The sequence below is a fragment of the Eleutherodactylus coqui genome, chromosome 1 (genome assembly GCF_035609145.1).
Source record: "Eleutherodactylus coqui strain aEleCoq1 chromosome 1, aEleCoq1.hap1, whole genome shotgun sequence".
Classification (NCBI taxonomy): Eukaryota; Metazoa; Chordata; class Amphibia; order Anura; family Eleutherodactylidae; genus Eleutherodactylus; species Eleutherodactylus coqui.
Genome location: NC_089837.1, coordinates 399,950,799 through 399,968,501, shown reverse-complemented (window position 1 = coordinate 399,968,501; position 17,703 = coordinate 399,950,799). Strand labels below are relative to the sequence as shown.

Below are 17,703 nucleotides of genomic sequence, written 5' to 3'. Positions count from 1 at the left end.
CCGTTGTCACACACGACCATGCCCGGTTGGAGGCTCAGCGGCGCAAGCCAGCGGTCGGTCTGCTGTGTCAGACCCTGCAGCAGTTCGTGGGCCGTGTGCCTCTTATCGCCTAAGCTGAGTAGTTTCAGCACGGCCTGCTGACGCTTGCCCACCGCTGTGCTGCCACACCGCGCGACACCGACTGCTGGCGACATGCTGCTGCTAACACATCTTGATTGCGAGACAGAGGAGGAGGAGGAGGAGGAGGAGGGTGCTTTAGTGGAGGAAGCATACACCTCCGCAGATACCAGCACCGAGCTGGGGCCCGCAATTCTGGGGGTGGGTAGGACGTGAGCGGTCCCAGGCTCTGACTCTGTCCCAGCCTCCACTAAATTCACCCAATGTGCCGTCAGGGAGATGTAGTGGCCCTGCCCGCCTGTGCTTGTCCACGTGTCCGTAGTTAAGTGGACCGTGGCAGTAACCGCGTTGGTGAGGGCGCGCACAATGTTGCGGGAGACGTGGTCGTGCAGGGCTGGGACGGCACATCGGGAAAAGTAGTGGCGACTGGGAACTGAGTAGCGCGGGGCCGACGCCTCCATGATACTTTTGAAGGACTCAGTTTCCACAACCCTATACGGCAGCATCTCAAGGCTGATGAATTTTGCTATGCGGACGGTTAACGTTTGAGCGTGCGGGTGCGTGGCGGCGTACTTGCGCTTGCGCTCGAACACTTGCGCAAGCGACGGCTGAACGGTGCGCTGAACTACACTGCTGGATGGGGCCGAGGACAGCGGAGATGAGGGTGTGGGTGCAGGCCATGAGGCGGTAGTGCCTGTGTCCTGAGAGGGGGGTTGCATCTCAGTGGCAGGTTGGGGCACAGGGGGAGAGGCAGGGGTGCAAACCGGAGGCGGTGAACGGCCTTCGTCCCACCTTGTGGGGTGCTTGGCCATCATATGTCTGCGCATGGTGGTGGTGGTGAGGCTGTTGGTGTTGGCTCCCCGGCTGAGCTTTGCGCAACAAAGGTTGCACACCACTGTTCGTCGGTCGTCAGGCGTCTCTGTGAAAAACTGCCAGACCTTAGAGCACCTCGGCCTCTGCAGGGTGGCATGGCGCGAGGGGGCACTTTGGGAAACACTTGGTGGATTATTCGGTCTGGCCCTGCCTCTACCCCTGGCCCTGGCCACCGCACTGCCTCTTGCAACCTGCCCTGCTGATGCCCTTGACTCCCCCTCTGAAGACCTGTCCTCCTGAGTAAGCGTTGCACACCAGGTGGGGTCAGTCACCTCATCGTCCTGCTGCTCTTCCTCCGAATCCTCTGTGCGCTGCTCCCTTGGACTTACTGCCCTTACTACTACCTCACTGCAAGACAACTGTGTCTGATCGTCATCGTCCTCCTCACCCACAGAAAGTTGTTGAGACAGTTGGCGGAAGTCCCCAGCCTCTTCCCTCGGACCCCGGGAACTTTCGAATGGTTGGGCATCAGTGACGATAAACTCCTCTGGTGGGAGAGGAACCGCTGCTGCCCAATCTAAGCAGGGGCCCGAGAACAGTTCCTGGGAGTGTTCCCGCTCCTGAGCAGGTGTCATTGTAGTGGAGTGAGGAGGCTGGGAGGAAGGAGGAGCAGCAGACAGAGGATTCGGATTTGCAGCAGTGGACGGCGCAGAACTGCGTGTTGACGATAGGTTGCTCGAAGCACTTTCTGCCATCCAGGACAGGACCTGCTCACACTGCTCATTTTCTAATAACCGTCTCCCGCGTGGACCCATTAATTGGGCGATGAATGTGGGGACGCCAGAAACGTGCCTCTCTCCTAATCGCGCAGCAGTCGGCTGCGACACACCGGGATCAGGAGCTCGGGCTGTGCCCACACCCTGACTTGGCCCTCCGCGTCCTCGGCCGCGTCCACGTCCTCTAGGCCTACCCCTACCCCTCAGCATGCTGTATTACCAGTGATTTGATTTCACAGGCAGGAAATAAATTGGCGCAAGACTGCAGGCCAAATATAATTTTTGCCCTTTTTGGAAAACGAAAGGCCCCACTGCCTCTAGTGAATGAATTATCTAAGTTTAATAACTGTGCTGTGTCCCTGCTTATGTGTCACAGAACGTGAGGGTAGCAGAGTTATTATAACTCTTGGAGAGCAGGTATTTTTTTCCCAATTAAGGAAAGCAAATGGCGAAGCCAGCAGTAAAGCGTAGCTGGGTGCGTCTGATTTAGCAATGTTGTTCAAGCAGCTCACACGTGTCCACCGCCCTTAGGACGGACAGAGGCTGGACAAATAGATTTGTTTTCAGTTTTTTTCCACCAAAAGGCAGCACTGCGTATATTCAATGAACATGAGAAGTTTAATAACTGTGCTGTGTCCCTGCTTATGTGTCACAGAACGTGAGGGTAGCAGAGTTATTATAACTCTTGGAGAGCAGGTATTTTTTTCCCAATTAAGGAAAGCAAATGGCGAAGCCAGCAGTAAAGCGTAGCTGGGTGCGTCTGATTTAGCAATGTTGTTCAAGCAGCTCACACGTGTCCACCGCCCTTAGGACGGACAGAGGCTGGACAAATAGATTTGTTTTCAGTTTTTTTCCACCAAAAGGCAGCACTGCGTATATTCAATGAACATGAGAAGTTTAATAACTGTGCTGTGTCCCTGCTTATGTGTCACAGAACGTGAGGGTAGCAGAGTTATTATAACTCTTGGAGAGCAGGTATTTTTTTCCCAATTAAGGAAAGCAAATGGCGAAGCCAGCAGTAAAGCGTAGCTGGGTGCGTCTGATTTAGCAATGTTGTTCAAGCAGCTCACACGTGTCCACCGCCCTTAGGACGGACAGAGGCTGGACAAATAGATTTGTTTTCAGTTTTTTTCCACCAAAAGGCAGCACTGCGTATATTCAATGAACATGAGAAGTTTAATAACTGTGCTGTGTCCCTGCTTATGTGTCACAGAACGTGAGGGTAGCAGAGTTATTATAACTCTTGGAGAGCAGGTATTTTTTTCCCAATTAAGGAAAGCAAATGGCGAAGCCAGCAGTAAAGCGTAGCTGGGTGCGTCTGATTTAGCAATGTTGTTCAAGCAGCTCACACGTGTCCACCGCCCGTAAGGACGGACAGAGGCTGGACAAATAGATTTGTTTTCAGTTTTTTTCCACCAAAAGGCAGCACTGAGTATATTCTATGAATAATAACTGTGTTGTGGCCCTGCCTATACAATTCTTTCCCTGCAGTATCAATGGAGGGTGCAATGGTCTGCAGAGGCGATTTTGAGAAGCAAAAAAAAATGCAGCACAGCTAACAGCAGCCTGGACAGTACTGCACACGGATAAATATGGCCCTAGAAAGGACCGTTGAGGTTCTTGAAGGCTACACTCACTCCTAACACTCTCCCTGCCTATGCAGCACTTCTGTCCCTAATGCCAGGTGCAACGGTCTGCAGAGGCGATTTTGAGAAAAAAAAAATTTGCCACTGCTAACAGCAGCCAACACACAGCTATCAGTGGCCCTAATAAGGACCTTTGGGGGGTCTTGAAGCCTACACTAACTACCAATTCTTTCCCTACAGCAGCTCCGGTACAAACAGCACTGTCCCTCATCTAACTCACACCGCATCTGAGGCGAACCGCGGGAGGGGCCGACTTTTATGTTCCGGTGACACCTGATCTCCCCAGCCACTCACAGCAGGGGGGTGGTATAGGGCTTGAACGTCACAGGGGGAAGTTGTAATGCCTTCCCTGTCTTTCAATTGGCCAGAAAAGCGCGCTAACGTCTCAGGGAAGGAAGTGAAAGTAACCAGAACACCGCATGGTGTTCGTTACGAATAACGAACATCCCGAACACCCTAATATTCGCACGAATATCAAGCTCGGACGAACGCGTTCGCTCATCTCTAGTCATAAAGGCCCTGTATAACACTCTCAGAGTGTTCTATAGGGCTTATATGGCTCTTAGAGGGTGTTGTATACCAGTTTGGTGAACTTCCCTAATGATGAATGCATTTAACACTGAGCTCTATGGGTGTTATAACATTCCAGTGAATATTGTAATCTTCTCTTTAATATTATGCTTCTTGCAGACCATTTATCTCAGGTCTTGTCTTCATGTTTTTGTTGTGCAACTTGTATTTCTGCATTTTAATTTAGTGAATTTCTTTTTTCTTTTGAGAAATGATCAATTGAGCAAAACAATCAACATGATGTGAAATAGAAATATGAATGGCATTTAACCATTGGCTTGTATCAAGAATGCTGAGAACAAATGGATTTATGTAAACTATGACCCACTTCCTTCATTATTCACAGTTTGGAAGTACAATAATTCACCAATGAAACTAGTGGCTAATCAACTACTGATGACCTATCCTGGGGATAGATCATCAATAGTATTTCACTGGATAACCTGTTTAAGGCTTAAATCGCCCTGCATGTTACCCCTCAACTATTGGTAGCTCTAACTGTGCCAAGGTGGCACCAGAGCAGTCGTAGCATAACTAGAAATTAGCACGTGGGTCAAAATCAAATAACTGGCAGTTAACATAAGTTTAGGATATGCACTTGCTTACCTTCCCTCTTGGAGCAACATATCCCAAAACGTTTGAGCAATAAGAACAGTGTTAAAAGAACATGATTCCACAATATTCTGTCAGGAAGTCTCTATTTGTCTTTGTGGCCACTTAGTGGTTGTGATGTAAATTGCAGCCTGTCAAGGGTTTTGCTTATCATGATATCGTATTAAAATTTGAGTCTTTAACAAAATTCACAGAAAATTAAGAGTAGAAACAACACATAAAAGCCTTATCAATTTGGCAACTTTAATATGTTTTTTCCCTGTTAATACTCAACATGGATCAAAACTACCTGCCCTATTTGTATGTGCCTTGCAACAAAGGTTTAGAGATACATGACCTACAGACAGCCTAAATGCAGCATTCAGTTATCTCCATCATTTCTATAGGGATGAATTGGGCAGTAACTAGGGATGAGCGAACGTGTCCGTTACGGACACATCCGCACCCGGACACCGGCTTTGCCGAACACTGCAGTGTTCGCGCGTAAGTGTCCGGGTGCCGCCGGGGGGCGGGGAGATGCGCGGCGGCGCGGGCGGCAGTAGCGGGGAACAGGGGGGAGCCCTCTCTCTCTCCCTCTCCCCCCACTCCCCGCCGCACCCCCCCGCGCTGCCACGGCGGCCCCCGAACTTTTTCGCCCGAACACTGAAGTGTTCGCAAAGTTCGGTGTTCGGGCGAAAAAGGGGCGGAGCCGAACGTGTTCGCTCATCTCTAGCAGTAACACCCCGTGCTCAGTCACCGCTCTATTTATAAAAGGGGATACGGGACCCCCTTTCTCATGATCAGCAGTGGTCCCAGTGGTCAGACCCACACCAATCAAACACGTATTCCCTATCCTGTAGATAGGGGATAAACTCATATCTTATAATAACCAATTTAAGGTCTTAGGCACATGACTGTGTGCCTATATTATGAATCTGTACTGTAAAGATTAGAGATGAGCGAGCACCAAAATGCTCGGGTGCTGGTTACTCAGGACGAAATTTTTGCGATGCTCGAGGGTTCGTTTCGAGTAACGAACCCCATTGAAGTCAATGGGCGACCCGAGCATTTTTGTATATCGCCGATGCTCGCTAAGGTTTCCATTTGTAAAAATCTGGGCAATTCAAGAAAGTGATGGGAACGACACAGCAACGGATAGGGCAGGCGAGGGGCTACATGTTGGGCTGCATCTCAAGTTCCCAGGTCCCACTATTAAGCCACAATAGCGGCAAGAGTGGCCCTCCCCCCCTCCCAACACTTTTTACTTCTGAAAAGCCCTAATTAGCAATGCATACCTTAGCTAAGCACCACACTACCTCCAACAAAGCACAATCACTGCCTGCATGACACTCCTCTGCCACTTCTCCTGGGTTACATGCTGCCCCCCCCCCCCCTGCACGACCCAGTGTCCACAGCACACACCAAAGTGTCCCTGCGCAGCCTTCAGCTGCCCTCATGCCACACCACCCTCATGTCTATTTATAAGTGCGTCTGCCATGAGGAGGAACCGCAGGCACACACTGCAGAGGGTTGGCACGGCTAGGCAGCGACCCTCTTTAAAAGGGGCGGGGCGATAGCCCACAATGCTGTACAGAAGCAATGAGAAATATAATCCTGTGCCACCGCCATCAGGAGCTGCACACGTGGGCACAGCAATGGGGAACCTATGTGCCACACACTATTCATTCTGTTAAGGTGTCTGCATGCCCCAGTCAGACCGCGTTTTTTTATAAATAGTCACAGGCAGGTACAACTAGGAATCCCCAACTCCGCAATGGGAATTCCGTGTGCACCCACAGCATGGGTGGCTCCCTAGAACCCACCGGCTGTACATAAATGTATCCCATTGCAGTGCCCTAGACAGCAGAGCTAACGTCAGATTAAATGCAGGTGGGCTTCGGCCCACACTGCATGCCCCAACCTGACTGGGGTTTTTAATTCATAGACACAGGCAGGTACAACTCCCTATTGTGAAGTCCCTGTGAACCGACAGCATGGGTGGGTGCCAGGAAGCCACCGGCGGTACATAAATATATCCCATTGCATTGCCCATCACAGCTGAGGTAATGTCATGTTTAATGCAGGTGGGCTTCGGCCCACACTGCATGCCCCAGTCAGACTGGGGTTCTTTAGAAGTGGACACATGCAGTTACAACTCCGTGTGGACCGACAGCATGGGTGGCTCCCTGGAACCCACCGGCTGTACATAAATGTATCCCATTGCAGTGCCCTGGACAGCAGAGCTAACGTCAGATTAAATGCAGGTGGGCTTCGGCCCACACTGCATGCCCCAGTCAGACTGGGGTTTTTTATAAGTAGACACAGGCAGGTACAACTCCCTATTGTGAAGTCCGTGTGGACCGACAGCATGGGAGGGTCCCAGGAAGCCACCGGCAGTACATAAATAAATCCCATTGCATTGCCCAGCACAGCTGAGGTAATGTCATGTTTAATGCAGGTGGGCTTCGGCCCACACTGCATGCCCCAGTCAGACTGGGGTTCTTTATAAGTAGACACAGGCAGGTACAACTCCCTATTGTGAAGTCCGTGTGGACCGACAGCATGGGAGGGTCCCAGGAAGCCACGGGCGGTACATAAATAAATCCCATTGCATTGCCCAGCACAGCTGAGGTAATGTCATGTTTAATGCAGGTGGGCTTCGGCCCACACTGCATGCCCCAGTCAGACTGGTGTTCTTTAGAAGTGGACACATACAGTTACAACTCCGTGTGGACCGACAGCATGGGTGGCTCCCTGGAACCCACCGACGGTACATAAATATATCCCATTGCAGTGCCCAGCACAGCTGAGGTAATGTCATGTTTAATGCAGGTGGGCTTCGGGCCACACTGCATGCCCCAGTCAGACTGGGGTTCTTTAGAAGTGGACACATGCAGTTACAACTCCGTGTGGACCGACAGCATGGGTGGGTGCCAGGAAGCCACCGGCGGTACATAAATATATCCCATTGCAGTGCCCAGCACAGCTGATGTAAAGTCAGCTTTAATGCAGGTGGGCAAAAAATTAATTTGATTACACTGTAGGCGAGGGCCCCAAAAAATTGGTGTATCAACAGTACTAATGTACGTCAGAAAAATTGCCCATGCCCAACCAAGAGGGCAGGTGAAACCCATTAATCGCTTTGGTTAATGTGGCTTAATTTGTAACTAGGCCTGGAGGCAGCCCAGTTAAAATAAAAATTGGTTCAGGTGCAAGTTTCAACGCTTTAATGAGCATTGAAACGTATAAAAATTGTTTACAAAAATTATATGACTGAGCCTTGTGGGCCTAAGAAAAATTGCCCGTTCGGCGTGATTACGTCAGGTTTCAGGAGGAGGAGCAGGAGGAGGAGGATGAATATTATACACAGATTGATGAAGCTAAAAGGTCCACATTTTTGATGGTGATAGAGAACAATGCTTCCATCCGCGGGTGCAGCCTACGTATTGTTTAGGTATCGCTGCTGTCCGCTGGTGGAGAAGAGAAGTCTGGGGAAATCCAGGCTTTGTTCATCTTGATGAGTGTAAGCCTATCGGCACTGTCGGTTGACAGGCGGGTACGCTTATCTGTGATGATTCCCCCAGCCGCACTAAACACCCTCTCTGACAAGACGCTAGCCGCAGGACAAGCAAGCACCTCCAGGGCATACAGCGCGAGTTCAGGCCACGTGTCCAGCTTCGACACCCAGTAGTTGTAAGGGGCAGAGGCGTCACGGAGGACGGTCGTGCGATTGGCTACGTACTCCCTCACCATCCTTTTACAGTGCTCCCGCCGACTCAGCCTTGACTGGGGAGCGATGACACAGTCTTGCTGGGGAGCCAGAAAGCTGTCAAATGCCTTAGAGAGCGTTCCCCTGCCTGTGCTGTACATGCTGCCTGATCTCCGCGCCTCCCCTGCTACCTGGCCCTCGGAACTGCGCCTTCTGCCACTAATGCTGTCGGATGGGAATTTTACCATCAGCTTGTCCACCAGGGTCCTGTGGTAAAGCATCACTCTCGAACCACTTTCCTCTTCGGGTATGAGAGTGGAAAGTTTCTCCTTATACCGTGGGTCGAGCAGTGTGTACACCCAGTAATCCGTGGTGGCCAGAATGCGTGTAACGCGAGGGTCACGAGAAAGGCATCCTAACATGAAGTCAGCCATGTGTGCCAGGGTACCTGTACGCAACACATGGCTGTCCTCACTAGGAAGATCACTTTCAGGATCCTCCTCCTCCTCCTCCTCCTCAGGCCATACACGCTGAAAGGATGACAGGCAAGCAGCATGGGTACCCTCAGCAGTGGGCCAAGCTGTCTTTTCCCCCCTCCTCCTCATGCTCCTCCTCCTCCTCCTCAACGTGCTGTGATATAGACAGGAGGGTGCTCTGACTATCCAGCAACATACTGTCTTCCCCCGCCTCTGTTTCCGAGCGCAAAGCGTCTGTCTTTATGCTTTGCAGGGAACTTCTCAAGAGGCATAGCAGAGGAATGGTGACGCTAATGATTGCAGCATCGCCGCTCACCATCTGGGTAGACTCCTCAAAGTTTCCAAGGACCTGGCAGATGTCTGCCAACCAGGCCCACTCTTCTGTAAAGAATTAAGGAGGCTGACTCCCTCTCCGCCGCCCATGTTGGAGTTGGTATTCCACTATAGCTCTACGCTGCTCATAGAGCCTGGCCAACATGTGGAACGTAGAGTTCCACCGTGTGGGCACGTCGCACAGCAGTCGGTGCACTGGCAGATGAAACCGATGTTGCAGGGTGCGCAGGGTGGCAGCGTCCGTGTGGGACTTGCGGAAATGTGCGCAGAGCCGGCGCACCTTTTCGAGCAGGTCTGACAAGCGTGGGTAGCTTTTCAGAAAGCGCTGAACCACCAAATTAAAGACGTGGGCCAGGCATGGCACGTGTGTGAGGCTGCCGAGCTGCAGAGCCGCCACCAGGTTACGGGCGTTGTCACACACGACCATGCCCGGTTGGAGGCTCAGCGGCGCAAGCCAGCGGTCGGTCTGCTCTGTCAGACCCTGCAGCAGTTCGTGGGCCGTGTGCCTCTTCTCTCCTAAGCTGAGTAGTTTCAGCACGGCCTGCTGACGCTTGCCCACTGCTGTGATGCCGTGCCGCGCGACACCGACTGCTGGCGACGTGCTGCTGCTGACACATCTTGATTGCGAGACAGAGGTTGCGTAGGAGGAGGAGGAGGAGAAAGAGGAGGGTGGTTTAGTGGAGGAAGCATACACCGCCGCAGATACCACCACCGAGCTGGGGCCCGCAATTCTGGGGGTGGGTAGGACGTGAGCGGTCCCAGGCTCTGACTCTGTCCCAGCCTCCACTAAATTCACCCAATGTGCCGTCAGGGAAATATAGTGGCACTGCCCGCCTGTGCTTGTCCACGTGTCCGTTGTTAAGTGGATCTTGGCAGTAACCGCGTTGGTGAGGGCGCGTACAATGTTGCGGGAGACGTGGTCGTGCAGGGCTGGGACGGCACATCGGGAAAAGTAGTGGCGAATGGGAACTGAGTAGCGCGGGGCCGCCGCCGCCATCATACCTTTGAAAGCCTCCGTTTCCACAACCCTATACGGCAGCATCTCCAGGCTGATAAATTTGGCTATGTGCACGTTTAACACTTGAGCGTGCGGGTGCGTGGCGGCGTACTTGCGCTTGCGCTCTAACACTTGCGCTAGCGACGGCTGGACGGTGCGCTGAGAGACATTGGTGGATGGGGCCGAGGACAGCGGAGGTGAGGGTGTGGGTGCAGGCCAGGAGACGGTAGTGCCTGTGTCCTGAGAGGGGGGTTGGATCTCAGTGGCAGGTTGGGGCACAGGGGGAGAGGCAGCGGTGCAAACCGGAGGCGGTGAATGGCCTTCGTCCCACCTTGTGGGGTGCTTGGCCATCATATGTCTGCGCATGCTGGTGGTGGTGAGGCTGGTGGTGGTGGCTCCCCGGCTGATCTTGGCGCGACAAAGCTTGCACACCACTGTTCGTCGGTCGTCTGTACTCTCAGTGAAAAACTGCCAGACCTTAGAGCACCTCGGCCTCTGCAGGGTGGCATGGCGCGAGGGGGCGCTTTGGGAAACAGTTGGTGGATTATTCGGTCTGGCCCTGCCTCTACCCCGGGCCACCGCACTGCCTCTTCCAACCTGCCCTGCTGCTGCACTTGCCTCCCCCTCTGAAGACCTGTCCTCAGTAGGCGTAGCAAACCAGGTGGGGTCAGTCACCTCATCGTCCTGCTGCTCTTCCTCCGAATCCTCTGTGCGCTCCTCCCTCGGACTTACTCCAATTACTACTACCTGAGTGATAGACAACTGTGTCTCATCGTCATCGTCCTCCTCACCCACTGAAAGCTCTTGAGACAGTTGCCGGAAGTCCCCAGCCTCATCCCCCGGACCCCGGGAACTTTCCAAAGGTTGGGCATCGGTCACGACAAACTCCTCCAGTGGGAGAGGATTCGGAACCATTGCTGCCCATTCTGGGCAGGGGCCCGAGAACAGTTCCTGGGAATCTGCCTGCTCCTCAGAATGTGTCATTGTAATGGAGTGAGGAGGCTGGGAGGAAGGAGGAGCAGCAGCCAGAGGATTCAGAGTTGCAGCAGTGGACGGCGCAGAACTCTGGGTGGTCGATAGATTGCTGGATGCACTTTCTGCCATCCACGACAGGACCTGCTCACACTGCTCATTTTCTAATAAAAGTCTACCGCATGGACCAATTAATTGTGAGATGAATGTGGGGACGCCAGAAACGTGCCTCTCTCCTAATCCCGCAGCAGTTGGCTGCGATACACCTGGATCAGGAGCTCAGCCTGTGCCCACACCCTGACTTGGGCCTCCGCGTCCTCGCCCGCGTCCACGTCCTCTAGGCCTACCCCTACCCCTCAGCATGCTGTATTACCAGTAGTGCAGAAACAGAACGCTGTAATTAAATGTGCCGCTTATTGGCCTGTGGTTGGAGGCTGACTTCGCTTACGGAACGCACAGCAGAGGCAGGAAAGAATTTTGCGTAAGCCTGCTGTAACACTTAGCTGGCTGCGTATGAATTAGGACAACTACCCCCAGCAGAGACGCAGTACACTGAGGATGGTCACAGGCAGCCCAAATAGATTTTTTTTCCCAGATTTTTTTGGAAAAGCCCACTGCCTATATAGACTGTATATGTCTTTCACTGTCCCTGCCTCACCACCACTACTGGCCCTGGACTATGTAAAATTACTGCAGACTGTTTCACTCTGGACAGGATGACAGCGGTGATGTAAGAGGCAACGCAGAGCCAGGAAAGAATTTTGCGCAAGCCTGCTGTAACACTTAGCTGGCTGCGTATGAATTAGGACAACTACCCCCAGCAGAGACGCAGTACAGTCAGGACGGTCACAGGCAGCCCAAATAGATTTTTTTCCCCAGATTTTTTTGGAAAAGCCCACTGCCTATATAGACTGTATATGTCTTTCACTGTCCGTGCCTCACCACCACTACTGGCCCTGGACTATGTAAAATTACTGCAGACTGTTTCACTCTGGACAGGATGACAGCGGTGATGTAAGAGGCAACGCAGAGCCAGGAAAGAATTTTGCGCAAGCCTGCTGTAACACTTAGCTGGCTGCGTATGAATTAGGACAACTACCCCCAGCAGAGACGCAGTACAGTCAGGACGGTCACAGGCAGCCCAAATAGATTTTTTTTCCCAGATTTTTTTGGAAAAGCCCACTGCCTATATAGACTGTATATGTCTTTCACTGTCCCTGCCTCACCACCACTACTGGCCCTGGACTATGTAAAATTACTGCAGGACGCAATGCTCTGGACGCAATGCTCTGCACGGCCGATATACAAAAAAAAAAAAAAATGTGCAACATTGCAAAAAGCAGCCTCAACAGTACTGCACATGGTCAGATGTGGCCCTAAGAAGGACCGTTGGGGTTCTTGAAGCCTAAAATCAATCCTAACACTCTCCCTATAGCAGCTCCGGCATCAGCAGCACTTTCCCTGATCTCTGTCAGAATGCATCTGTGGCGAGCCGCGGGAGGGGCCGATTTATATACTCGGGTGACACCTGATCTCGCCAGCACTCACTGCAGGGGGGTGGTATAGGGCTTGAACGTCGCAGGGGGAAGTTGTAATGCCTTCCCTGTTTTTCTATTGGCTAGAAAAGCGCGCTAACGTCTCAGAGATGAAAGTGAATGTAACTCGAACATTGCGTGGTGCTCGCCTCTAGTAACGAGCATCTCGAACACGCTAATACTCGAACGAGTATCAAGCTCGGACGAGTACGTTCGCTCATCTCTAGTAAAGATCTGTAATATGGTGATCACAGCTAATTAAGGGTCCCGACTGGATCCCAATGTGCATCAAATTGCATGCATGCTGTATTATGTATTTTTTCCCCTCTAGATACTTCACAAAGGCCGCATAGACAACACCCCAAATTCCTAAGATCTTTGTGCTTCTATATGGAGTAGATGAATAGCTAGGAAATGGTTTTAGTATGCATTTGTAGCCATGTTTTCATCCTGAAAGTTTATGCTATTATCCTAGTACCTTATAAGCAACAATTACTCCATGAAGTGAACCATACCCATCATATTGACATAATGCAATATTTCTAGTCTAGTTATATGGTTACATGGTTGTCTACATATTTCAACACTATTCCTATGATTTTATAATTATCATTACATGTCTTGGGGATCACTCTGTTATGAAAGGTAATTTAATTTTGTGAATTCAGTAGAGATAAAGTATCCTTGGTATCTGTTACTAATATCTATATTCTAGAGCTTAATCTGAAAATGGTGTTTTGATTATTAGATTTTGGTGTCTGGTAATAAGATATTTCATAGCCTTAAGGAAACCAGGTTTAGTTTTCGTTATAATGCAAATCAGATATTAGAAATTGCATTTGATTTTTCATGGATTATGAGACAGTAGTTGTTTTTCATAAGTGCATAAAATTGGAGTATCTGTCTCATATCTATCTCATATCTATATATTTATCTATCTCTCTCATATCTATCTATCTATCTATCTATCTAATATCTATATATTTATCTATCTATCTATCTATCTCTCTATCTCATATCTATCTATCTAATATCTATCTATCTATCTATCTATCTATCTATCTATCTATCTATCTATCTATCTATCTATCTATCTATCGTATCATATTTATCTCTTTCCTTCCATTGGCCATTCTCTCTTTTTGTAACTTTGGTTTCTTTGTTGCAGTTGCCATGTACAGAGAACCATCCTTGCATGATGTCGGAGAGACAGTGTCAAAGGCCCGTGTAACACCAAGTAAAAGCACAAGTGCATCTGCAATAATGAATGGAGGCAAACCAGTCACTAAGAGTAAGACATCATAGCCAGACCCCCACAAGGTTGTTGTGACTTACTAAGCCCTTGGCACACTTGAGCATTTATCCACACCAGACTGTCCACACTCCAGTGTTTGTCGACCAAAAGCGAACTACGCACTGGCTCTCTGCTGTTTCAGAACCAACGTGTTGAAGATGGGTAAAACTCAGTGTGAATCTCCTCCCTCCACAAGAAGACACCTGGGGAACCAGCTAAACTCAGACCATGGAATGCCCTACCAGATATGGAATGCCTTTTTAATATCTTATCTGTGACTGTGACACTTCATGTGAATGACATACTTCACAAGTACACTTGATACCTTGCCTGCTGCCAATTACCCTTTCCCCCTTTTGAGTCCAATTACAGCGAAATCCATATGTTTAAGTTCTATTTTGTAGCACACAAATATTAAGTAATTTCTAGTTAGACGCTGTAAAACTGCGCTATAATGGATTTCTCTAACCTTTTTTACGAGGCTGCTTGCAACAATGTCTGTGACCTTTTGCAGGGATTGCGTTCCTCTAGAACTTGAATGTTTCAGGTGGCTTAGTTCTGAAAGCAATCAGGGAATCAGGAAGCCTTCAAAAAGCTCTTCTAAACCATGTCTATAATGAGTAGGACATATATACTGGTCAAGTGTGGCAACAGGTTTTGTGCTCTGCAGGTTGGCGTTAAATACTAGAGGGAAATATGTCAAACACACCCAGTGGGAAGTAGGCTGCGACTAGTGTTCGACACTCCCTATACTTTCCTTTTTGTGTGTGTTTTATACATATCACAGGCTTGCTGGTAATGGTAACATTTGCCTTAGCCAGTAAGCAAGACCCACTTGTTTTTTAAGATGGTGGGTCCATAGAACTCTGTAGGCCTTGTAGGCCTGAATTAAGGCTCATTTTTCATCTATGATTCCTCATGATAAACTAGATATATATATATATCGATATAATTAACAAATGTTCCGCTACCTACAGTAATTCACTTTTGAAAAATGTAGTCCTTCCTGTTTTTAATAAGCTCAGATTAAATTGCACCTGTAGCCCACTCACAGAGGAGGCAGATATTTCATGGGCTAAGCCAATGCCAATGAGCGAGATCTGGGCCTATCGATTCACTAGGTGCCTCAACTGCAAGCTGCTAGTGACTTTATAGGCCAAATGCTGGTTCAGCTCACTAAATGACTGTCTCATGTTTAAGGTCATTCTCATCTCTGGCAGTTCCTGCAGTTTTATTTAGCTTAGCATGGGCACGTTGTTTGTTGTGTCCCTTTTTTGCAACAGCAATGCAAGTTCTGTACTAACTTAGAATAATTTGATATTCCTGTTTGATAAGACTGGACCAGTAAATTAAATATTTTAGGTAAGCATGCAAAGTCCAGTGGTATTAATTTCCATACCAAATCTTACATATTCCTAATACTTTCAGGAACCAGAATTTACACGATAAAGGTGCCTTGCTTAGGTTGTGGCATATTTTACACAAAACCAGTTCTTGTGGAACCAGAACTTTCAAGTGAACCAGAAGTCCTAAGGTGCCTACTGTATGTCTGTCATGTGAAGTGTCTTTCACAATGGCAATTGGTTCCTCACATATAACAATTACTACACCTTGTAGGTTGTCCATCCTATCAAAGATATCGGCGAGGTCATTCTGTAGCATAAGTAAGACATGCTTTTGTGAGTATCATAAACAGGACCAAAATGACCTTCTCGTCTGGACACCTTAGGTGGAACAAATTTACTAATCTGTTTTACTTTCCGAATTGGCATAAACGGGTAAACTTTCTTTTCTCCCCAACCCCCTTTGCACTGTGTCTGCGAGAAACACTGTATTATAAATTCTTGCCTTTCTTTTCCTTTACTCATGATGTCTTCTACCTGTTTATGGAACCAACATATTTGGCTTATGAAAGATTTATTGTGTCCGTCATTTCATTCTGAAATATTTACAGTGATTTAAGTGAGAGCTGCTCCGACTGTTCAGAAGAAATTTGCTGTGCTGCTAGTCACAATACACCAAGCCTAATCACCACTCTTACATCACTTCATGTAGAAGGCAATGCTTGTCCCTGTCATGATAGTGAAGCACATTAGCAGAGATCCTCTTCTATGTTCTTACATAACGACATGAGTAAAATTGCACAACATATTTCAATATAACCTGTGTGGGGCTGGTGTCCGGACGTCAGACACACATTCCTAGTTCATCGTCATTCGAAAAAACTCTACATGATGGGCCATGTGCCCAGAAAACCAGTTGACTGGTTGAAATCAAGGCTGAATTTATTTTTGTAAATGAGTAATATGTTCTATGTGTAACATTTCTGTTCTCTTCTTTATTATGTTTATACGGGTTGTGTAAGAGACTTTTTTTTTTCTTTCTGAGTGACTGTCTTTTTGGAGTATTTTTTTCCGTAGTGTGTTGACACTTTTGTTTTCTGTGTGTTTATTTTCTTCGTTTTTCTTAATTTAATGTCTCATCTGTTGCATGGGAAGAGGGTGATGATGATCTGCATGTAGTAAGCTATGTGTATTAAGAAACGTTGGTATGTATTCCTAAATTTACATACATACAGTATATGCAAAGCGTTTGTCTGCATTGTATAGTTTGTGTTATTAATTATCATTTGTTGTACACACAATGGCAACATAGTTAATAAAAAGGGTTTATACAAAGATGGAATAATTTACCAAATTTACCAAAATTCATAAAAACATTTTAAAAGGGCTTGCACCTAACACAATTAAAAATGAATTACAGGCAAGTCATATATAGTATAGATACTATTTCCAAAATATACCAAAGAGTGTATTCAAATTATGTTTATCCCTCATGTTATGTGTCATTGAGAAGATGTCATTACAGGTAAGAAAGCATTGACCACAATTGGAAATACAAAGCAACTTCAAAATGTATTGTGTATCATGTGCTAAATAGTAGACTTCTATTGTTCATTTTGTAATTACATATGCTATCTTATACTCTTCCAAACATGCATGTCAGTGCACAGTCCCAGAATGCACATACTTTTTGTCATGTATGGTTTCAAAACCCCACTTATTGCAACAAACGCCGCTTTTCCCTGGCAAACAAAGTTAGACTGGGACAATTGGGTATAGCTATAGACTGATATCTGTTTGTACAATCTTGTAACAATGGAATGTTATCATTATATATCAATAATTATTTTCTTATTAAACGTTTTTTTCTGATACATTTGTTCAAATTCAGAATATTTTAATCAGGTATTGCCATCAACAGTGTTGTCTGAGACTAGGATAAAGGATATATATTTTTTTTTCAACATCACCACTTTTAGGCTGTATTTACACGGCTGAGTTCTGTGTAGTTGTGAGACGCACAGAACTCATGCATTGTACAAACCCATTACTTTAAATAGGTTCATTTACATGGGTAATTTTTCTCTTGAAGCTATTCTGCAAGATAGAAAAATTGCAGCATGTCCCAATTTTTGGATGATGGTGCCCATTAATCTCAATCTAAATGGGAGCATTTGTGTATAAAAGGCCTCATTCATAGCTTAATTTGGTAAGACAGGTCAGTCACATTCATGTGAATGAGGCTGAGCTGCAGTATCAGACACAGCCCAAGAGTAAGGCCGGATTCACATGAACGTATGCGTATATGCACATGCAACTACACCGCTGTTTTGTGCATCGGGCGTTGCATATTTGTGTGCTGAACAACGTTTTTTACTATTCATTTTGCGCATATACGTTGTGGGCAATTGTGAGCACAAAAACACAGATGTTCTCAGCCAATGAAATGGCCAATTAGTTTAAAAATATCAAGATTTGTTCTTTCCCTGCGGAAAATTACAGGAAAATAGAGCATGTTGCATTTTCTTTTA

The 17,703-nt window shown here is 47.9% G+C and overlaps 1 protein-coding gene across 5 annotated transcripts in view; it reads left to right on the top strand.

Moving 5' to 3' along the window:
• The window catches only part of FGF14 (fibroblast growth factor 14), a 513,940-nt gene extending 496,889 nt beyond the window's left edge, over positions 1-17,051 (top strand). For 3 of the 5 annotated variants that reach the window (XM_066580228.1, XM_066580219.1, XM_066580210.1), the window contains one exon: positions 13,704-17,051. In XM_066580228.1, coding sequence (XP_066436325.1) covers positions 13,704-13,840 — 137 coding nt within the window. In that variant the 3' untranslated portion in view covers positions 13,841-17,051. The remainder of the gene's footprint in view (positions 1-13,703) is intronic. The other 2 variants (XM_066580238.1, XM_066580245.1) reach the window with 1 other exon arrangement.
• The last annotated feature ends 652 nt before the right edge of the window (positions 17,052-17,703 follow it).